Genomic DNA, 14,044 nt, shown 5'->3' with positions numbered 1-14,044 from the left:
AGAGGGAAAGAGTGAGAATCTGAAGCAGACTCTGCACTGAGCACAGAGCCTGATGCAGGGCTCAATCTCACAACCATGAGATCGTGACCTGAGCCAAGACCAAGAGTCGGACACTTAACCAACTGTGCCACCCAGGTGCCCCAGTGAAATGCAGAGGATTTTAATCACTGTCTTCACCTCAGATTCTGCTCCTTCTAATGATTTCTGGCAACATTAATACTTTAACCTCCAAATAACCAGAAATCCTTTGCTCCCTCTCCCATGTGTAGAGAAAGCTGGAAGGGGATATAAAAAAAGGGAGGAATTAATAACCTATAGACCATGTAGTGGACTGTGTTCCATCCCATCCCATCTAGACGAGACAATGGAGGCCCAGAGAGGGGAAGTAACATGTCTAAGGCCACAGAGCTCGTGTGTGGTGGAGCCAGTCTGAGGACCAGGATCTTCCCATCCCAAGTGCAGTGTTCCCTCACCCTCATCTCTTTTGGAGCCCAAACCCTTCGCCAGGTGCTGAAGCATTAACCACAGATGCCAAAGCCCTGGCACATGCACTGCTCACATCAGTCAGCTAGCAAAGTCGACCAGAGCCATCCTTCACTGAGAACTTGCTATGTGCTAGAGTCAAAGCTGAAGGCTGTGCGTGGGTTACTTTCATTTCTCTTCACAACAATGCAGAGAAGTAGGTTCTCTTGTTTATTTTACTGGCGAAGAACCTGAGACCCTGGGAGGTTAAGTGACTTGTCCACAGTCTCACAGCCCCTTAACCCCTTCACTCTACTGCCACCTCCTATGCTCAGCTTTGGATCAGGAGTGGTAGGGAACTTAAGAAGAGCAGAAACATGGTCCCAACACTTGAGAACCTTATGATCTATGTCAAGATGGGGGTGGGGGGGGGGAGATAATATTTATTGAGTGCCCAGGACATGACAGAGACCTTGCTGGCCCTTTATCGACCACAGTGATGTTACCTAGACCTCAGGGCACTTCCAAGCTCTAGGATGCTCTGGCTTGTACTAAGACAGCAGATACACCACTAATATACGTATGGATCAATGAATCGATGGTGCTGGATCTGAGGGTAGATGGGGGTGGAGTGACAAAGGCCTGACAGAAGCACTTGGATATATGACAGGTCCATTATCAGTCCTTTTTATCATCACTTCAGGTCTCCACAATCGCTAGTTCGGCATGGTAGAAAACTGAAGGACTCTGCAGAGACACAGACAGGTATTCGAGTCCCAGTTCCATTGTATCTTGGTTATACAGCTGTGGGGTAAGATGATAACCCCTCTAAGCTTCAGAAGTAGATTTGATAATGATTCTCTCTGTAGGATTGGTGTAAATGTTAAATCGGGGCATTGAGGCAAAGTCTCAGGATAGTGCTACTTCTTAGAAATGTGGGCCATATGGGCAAGTAATTCAAACTCTGAGTTGTAGTTTCCTCTACTATAAAATGGGAGTATTGAGGCAGGGAGCTGACTGTAGTAGAGAAAAGCACAGAGTCCAGAGTCAGATTACCCAAATTTGAATCCTGGTTCTGTCACTAAGTAGTTGTATGATGTTGGGTGAGTTCTTAACCTCTTTGAGCCGAACTTTCACATTGATCGAACAGTAATAGTCATAGCACCTATCCCACAGGGTTGGTAGGAGTATCAAATGAGTTCTCCATAAAGTGCTCAGAACAGCACCTGCCAGTCAATGGGTTTGCTATTGTTATTACCTTGCAGTGTTACTGAGGATCCAAAGCACAGCAGTCTGCACGAAGTAGGTGCTCAAGAAACTCGCAGCATCTGTTGTTTTCAAGTGTGGCATCACTTCCCCCATCTTCTGATAACAGGATTTTTGTTTCTTTTGGGAAACCCATACTCTCATCCCCAAACAGGTGGGATGTACCCATGACTTGAACTTGATCAGTCAAAGGACACCACCTCATTGGCAATAGCGATGTGCTCTGATATAGACGTGTGACCAAGCTAAGCAATCCACCATTGGTTCTTTCCTGCAGGACTGTTGACGCTACCCGGACTGCCAGATTAGTGCCCCGGAGTCTTCTCTTTTTCCCACCATCATGTGCGCTGTTACACATGGTGGAGGGAGTGAGATGAAGTCCCAATGACACCACCGAGCCGCTGGATCCACTTGCTCCTAAAGCCATCCATAACTATTTCTGGGCTTCCCAGGCATATAAACTAATATATTTCCTCTTTGGATTAAACTAACTTTAGTCACATTTCTGTCACTCACTGGTTAGTAGCGTTATTATAATAGCAGGTTTTCAATAAATATTATTTCCCTTTCCCATCACTCCTGAAAACATCTTATTACATGTCCATAGCCTTTCCAAAAGGTATTCTTTGGATAAACACTGAGTATTAGGCAGTTTTTGTGTACAGATCTAGTAAGAAAGGAAAAGGCGTGTCCAGAATTGCTACTTATCCCACATGGCATACTACGGAGTAGACAGCCACACAGTACCCACATTTAGCATTCCCTGGAAAATGGCTCACTGTGTCTATTGAGATGCAATGCTCTTTTAAAACAGAGCTAGTGGCATATGTATACACACTCATGATTGCACATTTATTGATTTCTAATTTGTACCCTGTTTACTTCCAAAAAGGCCCTGCAGTGGCTGACAAAATAAGACAAAGACACAATAGGGCCATTAAGAAAAATCAAAGATCAAGCCCAGAGGAAAAAAAAGGGGATTGCTGATTATAGCTGAAACCTGGGTTAATATAGTTGCTTCAATAAAAAAAAAAATTATATTTAGCTCTCAGCTTTTTGGCAGCCATTCAGAATGTGTCATGATGAGGCACACAGAGAAGCTGGGCATCCTTCATGTCTGCAGCTGAAAACCCAGCAGAGGCCAGGCTGGAACAAGCACAGAGGAAGAGCTTATTAAATGAATGAATGAGTGAATGAGTGAATGGAGGATAAAAGAAACAGAGCCTAAGGGCACTGTTTATACGTCTAGGACTATATCCTTCACTTCTTCATCAGCCCATTCACTGAGAGCTGATGTGTGCCAGCCTCTGTGCCTGGCTAGGACCTGGAGAGGAACGGCCACCAAATGGAGTCGAGTGTCGTCCCTGCCTTCCCAGCTATAGCTCTTCTGGCTTGAAGTAAAAGCTCAGTGTCACCCACCTCAGTGCTCACAGCAACTCCCAGTTCCTTCCTGCACCCCAGAGAAAGAGATCAGACAGTGAGGCTGACGAGATGGGAAGTGTAGGAGTAGCCATAGTTATCTTGGTGATGACACTCACACCGTACTGTAAACCCTAGAAAACACACGCACTCTGTGATCTTGTCTGATGCTCACAACTCCTCAGCGAAGAAGATGAAAGGGAGGAGGGGTGTCTGCCTTTTACTGATGAGGATATTCAGGCACAGAAGGGAAAGTGACTCCCCCAACCTCTCTCAGTTAGAAAGTGACAGGATACCACCCTGGGGTTTCTCATGGCCTGGGCTGTCTGCCTGCGGTTGGCCCCCAGCATCTTGCTGCCTGAAAGTCCTCCTCTGCTTGGATCAAGAGCAGACTTGCACAAGATGGGCATCATTTTGATGGCCGTGGGGAGCAGCTGGAAGGCCACGTTCCATGAGAACCAGCCCGCCCGATGTCCTGCAACAAGTGGAACACTCAGACCCCACCTGCTCGAAGCCTTCCAGCAGCCCCAGCCCCCCACACACCTTCTGTGTGCCTAGAAAGTGATGCTGAGATTTCTGATGAAGAGCAGATAGCCAGCATTATTTAGGAGCAGGTTGAAAAGGCACAGTGTAGTGCTGGGTGGAGAGACGGCTAGTAAGTGAACATGAGGGAAGGAACTACACAGGAAGAGGAAATTAAAAACCAGGTTGTTTCCCCGCATGCCTGTTTCGTGTTGCTTGTCCAACTCAGCCATACACCCAGGCCGCCGAACGTCACTGTATTCACCCTCACGCCCATCAAGGTGGATTCAGAGAGGAAGGGTGCAAAGGGGGACATATTTTTGCCCATGTTTAGCAAAGTCAGCCAGCGGACTGAGCCAGAGAAATACAGCACACAGCACGAGGAGACCTTGACAAGGTACAGGTGTGTCCGAGAGAAGGCGAGCCGGGCTGTGGTAGCACTTAAACACCAGCCAACACTTGCTGTTCTTGTTTCAACAAAGTACCCTTTAAAATACACGTATGTATATGGTCTCTTTCTTTGTGTGTACCCACAGATACAGATATAGATACAGATTCCTAATTCAGAATTCACTCTTAAGTGCACACACTGACATGTGTTTCATATTTCTCAATGTATCCTGGAGCCTACATGCATTGTTCGATTGCATAAATAGGTATTAAACACAGCCACTGGGAATGTGGCCACAAGTTTGGGGCCTCCCCAGTAATGTTAGAGTCTTTCCAGCCAGGCTGTAAATCTCACTGCTTGACTACTAAGCAGCCAGACACTGTCACTCCATTCAGAAAACCACGGCTTGGGCCAACCAGTTCATCCCATGTGTTACAAGAGTCATTGCCAGTATGACTTGTAGGTTCGGAACCATGGAGCCATTCACTATCAGTTAATTAGCACTTGCCTAACACCCACAATATGTGAATCACAATCTCCATTCTGACATGCATCTCAAGCTCCTAAACCTCCACACTCTCATACTGAACAAATGCACAGACGCATCTCCAATCTTCCCCCTGCATTATATCCCGGGCCACTCCGGAAGATAAAGCAAAATTCAAGGTGTTCCTTCCTTTTCCCACAAAACCATAGATCTCCAGACCCAGGGTTCCCAGACTGGCGGTGGTAGGAAGCAGGCAAAGGGCAGGAGGGGTTCTAGTCTGCAGGGGGCTGAGGTTGAAATGTTCAGTCCAATCCAGTGCCTTCAGATACCAATGGTGTCAGATCTCAAATCTCATCCTCAGGGCATTTCCCTGGGTAAGGCCAGACCCATTTAAATGGCAGCATGTCCTTCCTTGCAAAGAGGAGATCTACTACAAGTCACTAACTCTCATTGGCCACTTAAGTCACTGATCTCTGAAGGAAGGGAGCAAACAGTTGGGTGTGGAGGGGAGTGTGGGGGCATGCCACGTTGAAGCCCAGCTCCAAGTCCCCGTGCATATGGCCTAACTGCCACTCTCTGCATGGCATCAGGCTCCACTCACGAAGGCAATCACAATATCCGTATCACCAAAGCCAGGCAGGACTCCAGGTAGAGAACATGATTCAAGTCTACTCACAGTCTGGTGAGCTTCGGTGTGCTCTGGAAAAGCAATTCTGGGAGGACCTGGAGCTTATTCTTGTTCAGGCGCCTACAGATGAAGAGAAGAATGAAAAGATGTCAGGGGACAGTAAATTGGATCAAGTGTATTCACAGATACCACTTCAATCAATCAATCAACCAACCAATAGGTATAAAGAGACCTTCTAGATCTTTCAATGAGGGATACACATCATGTTAAGGCATATTCTGTCTTGCAAAGCTTGAAGTCAAGTTGAGGATATAAGGCAAAGGTCACTCATAGGCACGAGCACAGCATGTGTGCTTCATTCCCCCATCATGAGCCTAGGACAGACATCACTAATTGATCATACATTCTTTCCCACAGATTCCATACAAGCCTTTTGAAATTTTCTGGCCACGTGCTCCAGGTAGCTATTGCCAAGTGATGAAACTGATATGCCAGATGGGTCCCTAAAAAGAAATAAAATACCAGAGAGAATATTCTATCCTAGATAGCGGTGGTGGTGTGGTGGGGAGATAGAAGTTACTATGGACGTAGAGGAGGCCAGATGGAATCCCTGCCAGCCTGGCTCTTTGGCCCAGAGCAGGGCTACATTGTAACTTTCATGGGCCCTTGACACTTGACTTTGTTTGTCCCTATCTCTATAAAAATTAATATATTTCATAACTATGTTGGTATAAAATATATTAATATTATCTATAATAACATTTACTTTGACCTGAAAGGGCTTTTTTTTTCCTTATAATTTTAGAAGAAATGAAAGCATTTTCATGGGCCTCTAAAAGTATTGTTGGCCCTGGACACTGTCCCCACCATGCCTAATGGAGCAGTCGGCTTTGGGTCAAAGATCACAGTCTGGGCATGCTGTGTGGCTGGAGGTAAACTCGGCCAGAAGGAATGCCCCATGTTAGATGGCAGCAACAGAGCCGGTCAGACACTCTCCTGAGAATGGTCAATACTAATGCCAATAGTAAAGAAGGCTATGTGTGTTTCCAAAGGACACGGAACCCTTGTTGTGGCCTCTGAGAAGGCTGCTTTCCTGAGAGTGGGAGGCCAAGAGGGAGACCCTGCTCCCTGCCTGCTCCCATGCCTCCTCTCCTAGTATCTTCATGTAGCCTCATCAGTGAGCATCCAAACCAGTGTCTCCACATCTGTCCCCAGAATGTCTTGGAGCAAAAGAACAGTTTATAACCTCGTTGAATTTCTTCCTTAGAGTGAACTGCCTGTTTGGTTACCTGGGACAACCATTATTATCTTATCTTAGAGTTAAGCAAACTGAAGGAAAGGTGAGCTTCTTCCCTGGTTCTGTCCCAAAGCCCACACTCCACCCACCATGCCAAGCAGACATGATTCCCTGGGTGGGATTTTGGTATTTTCCCTCTTTCATCCCAAGTTGATGGCCAAACACTTGAGAGGGACAGGGAACTAGAAGGGGGTTAAAAAGGGAAAAGCATGTAAGAGAGGCACATTTAAGACCCCAGAATAATGCTCCCGTCAGAAATTGTGCTGCTCAGCCCTGAAGGGGCTCACGGTGTGTGTGGGCAGGTATGGACCAGTGACGCTGTTAGCGAGCCCCTTGATGAGGAGGGCCAGACAAGAGGCTGGGAAGGTGGATGGGATAAGCTCAAATTCACTGCCTCACCCTATGGGCAGCCTGACTCCCACACCAGTGCTCTTTTTTAATTTTTTGTTAATTGTAGCAAAATTTTTTTTTCCATCTTAACCATTTTCAACTGTACAGCTCAGTAGTGTTAAGTAGATTCACATCGTTGTGCAGATCTCTGGATCTTTTTCATCTCACAAAACTGAAACACTATTTCAGGTTGTTACCCCCGCCCCGCCCCCCACCCCGTCCCTGATAAGGGACTATACTTGCTGTTTCCATGAGTTTGACCAGTATTCTTTTGATTACGCCCAGTATTTATTCTTTGTGTTCCTGTCACTTATATGGAGAGACAGGGAGAGCCCGGGGAAGGGTGATCTAGCTGATTGTTTAGATCAGTTCCCATACAATCAGTGTTAGGTCCCTTTATGTCATGCGGGAGTACTGATCCCAGGGGAGTCATGGTGGTATGACTTTGGGGCTGGCCAGGGCTGGTTTCAGGTCTAACTATATCTTGATCTCTCTGTGAGACCTCGGGGCTGTTACCCAGCCTGCTGAGCCTCAGTGTTCTATGTGCAAAATAACCCTATTCTTTGGGTTACAGTAATTCTTAATGACACAGTATACGCCTAAATGTCTAGCATTGCAGCAAGAGGATGGTGATAATAATAAGAATGATGTTGAGTCCTAACTGCATGGCAGATGCTAGGCTGCATGCAGGCGTCATTATGATTCACACCTCACGGCTGAGGACACTGGTGACCCGAGCGGTTGGGCACATTCCACAAGGCCACGGTGTGAGGAAGTGGTAGGGACAGCATCTGGACCCAGGCAGTCTGCCTCCAGAGCCCTGGTTCCCAACCACGAACCACTCGAAGTCTTGCAATAACTGACAGCTCCCTTCCTCTTTCCTTTTCTTCTTATTTTTTTCCCTCTGCTTCCTCTCATCCACGGTTGCCGCCCCTTCTGCCCCAGCAAAGACAACCATCCACTCTGAATACATTTCCCTCCCCGAAAAGGACTCTCTGGAGGTCCCTAAGGCCAGAACTGGTCTCTCTGTGGGTCTGTCTGGAACCACCCTCTACTGTCACAGCCGCACAAAGCTGAGTGACAGTTACATTCAGACGACCAACACTCCAGTCGAGGCAAAAACCCGAAAATCTGGCTCGCCGCTGCCTGCGTCGGGTAGGGTGTTTAGTGCACTAAAAGCCCCAAACCAGAGTTGAAGCTAAAAATAAAACCAGCTTGGCTCCAAGGCTCCAGGAAGGGAAGGAATCATTTTTCAGTATTTGTGGCTGGATAAAAATAAAAACACAACCAAATTGAGCCAATTGTGCTCTGCCTGCTGCTTTGTAAACCCTGATGAGCCTTCCAGGGCAGCTGGGCTGGGCTCTTCTCCCAAAGCCTCTGGGTTTTTCCGCTTCAGCTTGGGCGGGCCTCATGCTGGTTCTCCCTATCTCAAGGAGTTTGATGCCGTAGTTCATTTCCAGTTCATTACAGGATTTATTCACTTTGACTTAACTAACCAAGCCGGCCGAAAGGTCTTCCTTGAAGAGCCGATGAAGGCTCCAAGCTGCATAAGGTGCATTTCCCACGGGACTGCTGGAGAGCAGCTCCTGGACAGGAAAATGAACAGTATGAAATACGTCATTCTCCTGGTAGAGGGACAGGGAAGCCCTGGGTTGCTGATGGGAGTACTAGCCATGAGGCCTTGATCACTCATGCCGTCCACTGCTCTATCACCCTGGGCCCAGAGGTGGAAATCTTCTGCCGTGGTTCAAGCTGAAAATAGATCCATGACGCCTGGATGGAACAAAGGACGGAATGGGACCCACATTAGGGCAGACCTGAGGAGGTTGACAAACAGGCCATACACCAGGTCAGTGATAAGATAAAGTCCACCCCGCTGTCCCTCTCCCTCTGAGATCAGCGCTCTTTTTTAGTTTCCCTGCTGGTACAATGGGCAGCATCAAGGTCCAAAACCCACTGGGTGTGAATTGCAAGGTCATACTGCTCTTCGGCATGAAAACTATGAAGCTTTGCAGTACTGCCGATGACCTTTCTGGAGGCATCTGGGTGGAATATCTGATTAGAGGCTTTGCCACTTTTTTTGTTGAATTCGTCCATTTATCTATCCTTTCAATCATCCATCCATCCATCCATCCATCCACCCATCCATACAGCTTTCTACCCAACTACCATCCATCCGTCTCTCCAGTCCTTTTTCAATATGAACATACAAAGATGAATAAGAATATTCCCTTCCAAATATCAGGTGGTAGTGGAGAAGATAGACATGAAGACAAAGGTATCGTAGGAGCACAGAGTGGGGCCAGCAAACCCAGACCTGGTAAAGGAAGGCTTCTCAAAGGAAGTGGTTGGAATTTAGTTTTGAAGCATGACTACAACTCTTCAGGAGACAGGGACAAAGGGTTCTAGACTAGTGCATGGCCACGGAGGACCATGAGACCAAGGAGCACTTGGGGAGCAGCCTGCATTGCTGGATCCGGGGATGGTATGAGAAACAGAAGCGATGAAGCCATAGAGCTAGGCAGGGTCCTACAGCAAGGACCCTTGTGGGTCATGATAAAGAATCTGGGCTCGGGTGACTTCCGAGAGTAATGGGAAGCCACAGGAGGGGTGTGAGTAAGGGAATGATCATCTGGTTTGGATTTTAGAAAGTCCTCTTGAGTAGCAGTAAACCTGGTTTGGCAGAGAGTGAAAAAGGAAGCAAGGAGATGAGTGAAGAGGGCTCTTGTGTAATCCACTTGGCTGTGTGAGGACCCAGCTTAAGGATGAGGATGGTACTGGGGTGTAGGAGATATATGGGAGGCATCATCAACAGAGTCAGAGGGAGTTACAGGGGTGGAGGTGTTAAAACTGTTCCCCAGGGCTCCTGCTAAGTGAGTAAGTGATCAGCTGAGATTACCAATCACTGTTAAAAGGAACAGAGAAGGGAGATCAGCACACTAAACGTGGTGTGTTTAGATTCAAGATTTCTATACTACTGGGGTCTCTCAAATATGTCCTGACAACTAGTATCAGTAGTTAATAGTAACAGGGAGGCCACGACTCAGGTGCTGTACTACGCTCTTTACCTGCACCATCCCACCTAATTCCCACAGAAATGCGTTGAGGCTAGTACTCTCGGTAGCCCTGTAGTAAGGGAACAGAAGACTAAATAAGTTAAAGCACTTGCCCAAAGTTGAACCCGACCAAAATGATTGTGATGGGATCTGAAACCAGACACTAAACCTGTGCTCTTAACTACCGTGGATAATGATAATATTTAATTTAGCTCTTCATTACACACTGTCTCAACTTATCACCTAATGTGTGAGTCTCATCTTCCCATTAAGTTCTGAAGGTCCTCAAGAGTAGAAAATCCATCTAGTATCTTCCTGCTGTCCCAACTGCAGCCCACACAGCCCTGGGCAGGCAGTGGGAGGTGCTTCAGAAAGGGCCTGCTGAATTTCGTGAATAAATCATAAGGGAAGAATGGCAAATTTGGGACACCCGAAAATCAATGGCCCTCCTGGGCTAGGTGACAGAAGCTGTCCTGTTTGGAGGCGAACACAACTCAGAGGGCCCACTTGTCTATCCGCATTCTCCAGATACTTCTTGCAGATTCACCTGCCTCACTGACAGGCAAGGCAAGAACTGCAGGGCTCATTCAGTACTTCCCCCACTGGGTAAAGCACGGGGTGAGAAGCCTCCAGGCCAAGGCAAGGCCACAGCACAGCCAAGCCTTCCTTTCCTCAGGGAGCAGTGGCATGTCCAGCTGCCCAGCTATGGCCTGAAGGAGGGGAAAAGTCAAAGTGTGCTAACTCCCAAAGGTCACTGGGATTGTTTACTTTACTAATGAAATTAATTGGTTCCCCAGACCCCAGGCACTTTCCTAGACAGCCTAGATGCTCTCCGGGTCAACTGGTACTTTCAGAAATGTCACATGTTTAAGCAACAAGGGCCAAAGAGTCTCTGTCGTTCAGAGTAGAAGAAGCTCTAAGCCTCCTCCAATGGCTGGATGGAGAGACAATGGAGCTGAGGCTCCAGGTAAGCCCAGAGGAAGGGCAGCCCCAAACTGCAGAGTCTCGAATCCCAGCTCAGAGGTAGCACCGTCATCCATGAGGATATACAGGTGTCACTATACATCAGGCGAACTCTGTGAGCATAAGGGAAAAAACTTGACCTTTGCAAGTGAAAAAACCAGACAGCCCTGATGTGGGGCTATTCCTATACTTGCTTCCTGTAAACACTGAAGTCCTCTTATTTTCTTGGTTTCCTCACTGGTCAAATCACATTCAGGCTTTTTTCCTGCTATGCAAATTTCATAATGCAAACTGGATGTAACCTGATCAGTTCAGTAAGAAAACTGATTTGTGCTGTTGCTGGTTTACCTCACTGTCATGATCAGAAATGATTCCCGTGTGTGGAAAGAAAGCCAATTTGCTTCAGCATCCATGGCCACTTCTGCTGGGTGACTGATTCTTCTTTGCCATTGGGATTTCCATTTTTAAAATGTGTTTTTATTTTTTTGCTAGCAGCTTTCTTGAGATCTAGTGGGGGCTTCCTTTTAATAGCACTTCTGGTCCAAACCACAATTTATTTTGATGGTTCAGAAGCAAGTTGACCTCAGTCTTATCTTCAACAGAATTCAGCATTTGCTCCCTGACATTTAGGCTGGCTCATGCCAATTTTGAAAATCCGTTATTTTTAGTTTGTAACTTCAGAATGTCCTTAATAGCAATTAAAACCTTTATTTTTGACATTTCTGTGAGAGAAATAACTTTGTTTCCATCGTCTAAAATGCTTGCCCCTAAGCAGTTTTCTCCTCATTAAAGTTGTTTGAGAGAACCCGTTTTATTTCTTTTTTATTTTTTAAAAAGATTTATTTATTTATTTATTTGAGAGAGAGAGAAGAGAGAGAGAATGGGGAAAGGGGCAGAGGGAGAGAGAGACTCTCAAGCAGACTCCCCCCTGAGCACAGAGCCCAATGCAGGGCTCAATCCCAAGAACCCTGAGATCATGACCTGAGCTGAAATCAAGAGTCAGATGCTTAACCGACTGAGCCACCCAGGTACACCAGAGAGCCCACTTTAAAAATAACTTAAAGTTTATTTTAGGATCACAATTACTATGTAATAGCAAAATGTGTACCTCATGAGGTCCCTGAGAGGGATGAATGGTTTAACAACTGCCAAGGTCTCTGCAGCGCTCCTCAAAGGCTCAATAAATAGTGACTGTTGCAGCTACTGTTCTTGTCACCATCGTCATCCCTAGATGCCTCGGAGGCCAGAAACAGATTTAGTTCTCCTGCATAGACTACTGTGCCGGTCAGCAAGGCTATTAGCGTAACAAATGAGGTCAAAGATCTCATCAAGTTAACAGTAAACACCGATTCTACGCTCGCATAAAGAACTCACTCCATCTTGTGAGATGACATAGGGAAGGCATGGTCTCCAAGTCTGCTGGGCTGGAGAAGAGAGGAAACAAGGAGCCGTACCAGCTCTCAGCTTTCCTGACCAAGTAATGACTCGTAACACCCCTGCTCTCAGTTTATTGGCCAGAACTAACGGCACGGCACAAACCTAACTGTCAAGGAAGCTGAGGGATCTACAGGGATCTTGGGTATTTGGTGAGAACTAGCCTATCAGCCACCTTGTCTTAGCATCAGAGCAACAGTAATGACCTCTTTGTTCCTGCTGTTTCTTCCTTCCTTCCTTTTTTCTGTCAAGATAGGGCACTTACGCTGTGCTAAATACTGTGTGAGATGTTTATATGCATTCTCTCATTTCACCCTTAAAGTGACTCTCAAAATAAACACTGTTACTGTCATTATTTTACAGAAGGAAACTGAGGCATAGAGAGGTTATGTAACTTGTCCATAGTCACACAACTGATAAACAAGGTTTGGAAAGAGGTCTCTCTGACACCAAAGCCTGTGCTTTGAACCACTTCACCATTCTGCTTCCTTAACACTTTGGTGCTTGGTTGACCAGCAGGCCTCATAACAATCCTGGTAGAGAGGTCAGTAACAGAGAGCATTTGTCTGTTTTATAGCTAGAGAAACTGAGTCAAAGCGGACTAGGAAACTGGCCCTGTGCTCTCTTGGCTTTACTGTCCAAGGCCTATTTCATGATCCAGCCTTTTTGGAAGGCTCTGAGGGGCCCGGAATCACTGTTCCCAGGGGAGGAGGGAAATCCAGAGCCATCTCTACAAGCATTTATTCTTTTTTTTTTTTTTAAGATTTTATTTATTAATTTGACAGAGAGAGACAGCCAGCGAGAGAGGGAACACAAGCAGGGGGAGTGGGAGAGGAAGAAGCAGGCTCCTAGCGGAGGAGCCTGATGTGGGGCTCGATCCTAGAACGCTGGGATCACGCCCTGAGCCGAAGGCAGACGCTTAACAACTGCGCCACCCAGGCGCCCCTACAAGCATTTATTCTTGTTCACCTTTCAGACCTAAAGGATCTATCCATTGGGAACGTCCCTGCTTGCCCTTGTAGGTGACTTTGTACTGAGATTTATGTACAGTTCTAGAGAGCTCCGGGGCTTGCCCAGGATCTCACCTTGCTGAGATCCAACTCAGAACTCAAGCGTGAAAAGAAAACAAGCACAAAGACTCCCAAACAACCCCTTTTGAACTTTCCTGGACCTCACATTGGACCAATTTTCCTCCAATTACGCGGTCGTTAGAAAGAAAGCAGAGCACATCAGTGGCCTGAGCCTGCTTTGCCTCTGACCTGTAAGCCCAAATATCCCTCCCTCCAAAAAACCTTGATTTCAGGAGGCGAGAAGGAGGTGGGGAGAAAGAAGGGCAAAGAGTCCTCTGTTTGCAGCCACAGCAGAATACTACTGACGCTGCAAAGAATGAGCCACAGGGCACTGAAAGCCCTCTTGTTCCAGGGTGGCTGACCCATAAGACCTAAGTCACTTTTGCCTAGAACAATTCAGGGAATCCCAGGGGCTGACCATAGGCTGCTTTCTCTAGGACTAAATTCAAGAGCAAGGGGTCTGTGGGAATTTCCCAGTAGATTGTACATGAAGCCACATTAGTACACTGAGGGCTCAGACTCCAGGAAAACATGTCTAGGATGGGAGAAAACGCATTCATGCATGCATGTGAATGCACAGACACAGACACATGCACCCAACATACACTGCAGGCATACTGAGCGTGCAACTTAACAAAGTCATGTATATTCGCCAGAGC

The 14,044-nt window shown here is 46.8% G+C and overlaps 1 protein-coding gene across 1 annotated transcript in view; it reads right to left on the bottom strand.

Annotated features, from left to right (window-relative positions):
• Positions 1 to 14,044, bottom strand: part of SLIT3 (slit guidance ligand 3) — a 584,433-nt gene that overhangs the window by 479,206 nt on the left and 91,183 nt on the right. Inside the window, exon 4 of the mRNA XM_040630315.1 lies at positions 5,224 to 5,295. Coding sequence (XP_040486249.1) covers positions 5,224 to 5,295 — 72 coding nt within the window. The remainder of the gene's footprint in view (positions 1 to 5,223; positions 5,296 to 14,044) is intronic.

Source organism: Ursus maritimus, unplaced genomic scaffold (assembly GCF_017311325.1).
Source record: "Ursus maritimus isolate PB19 unplaced genomic scaffold, ASM1731132v1 scaffold_15, whole genome shotgun sequence".
Lineage (NCBI taxonomy): Eukaryota > Metazoa > Chordata > Mammalia > Carnivora > Ursidae > Ursus > Ursus maritimus.
Note: the sequence above shows the minus strand (reverse complement) of the source record. Positions and strands in the feature narration are given on the sequence as shown.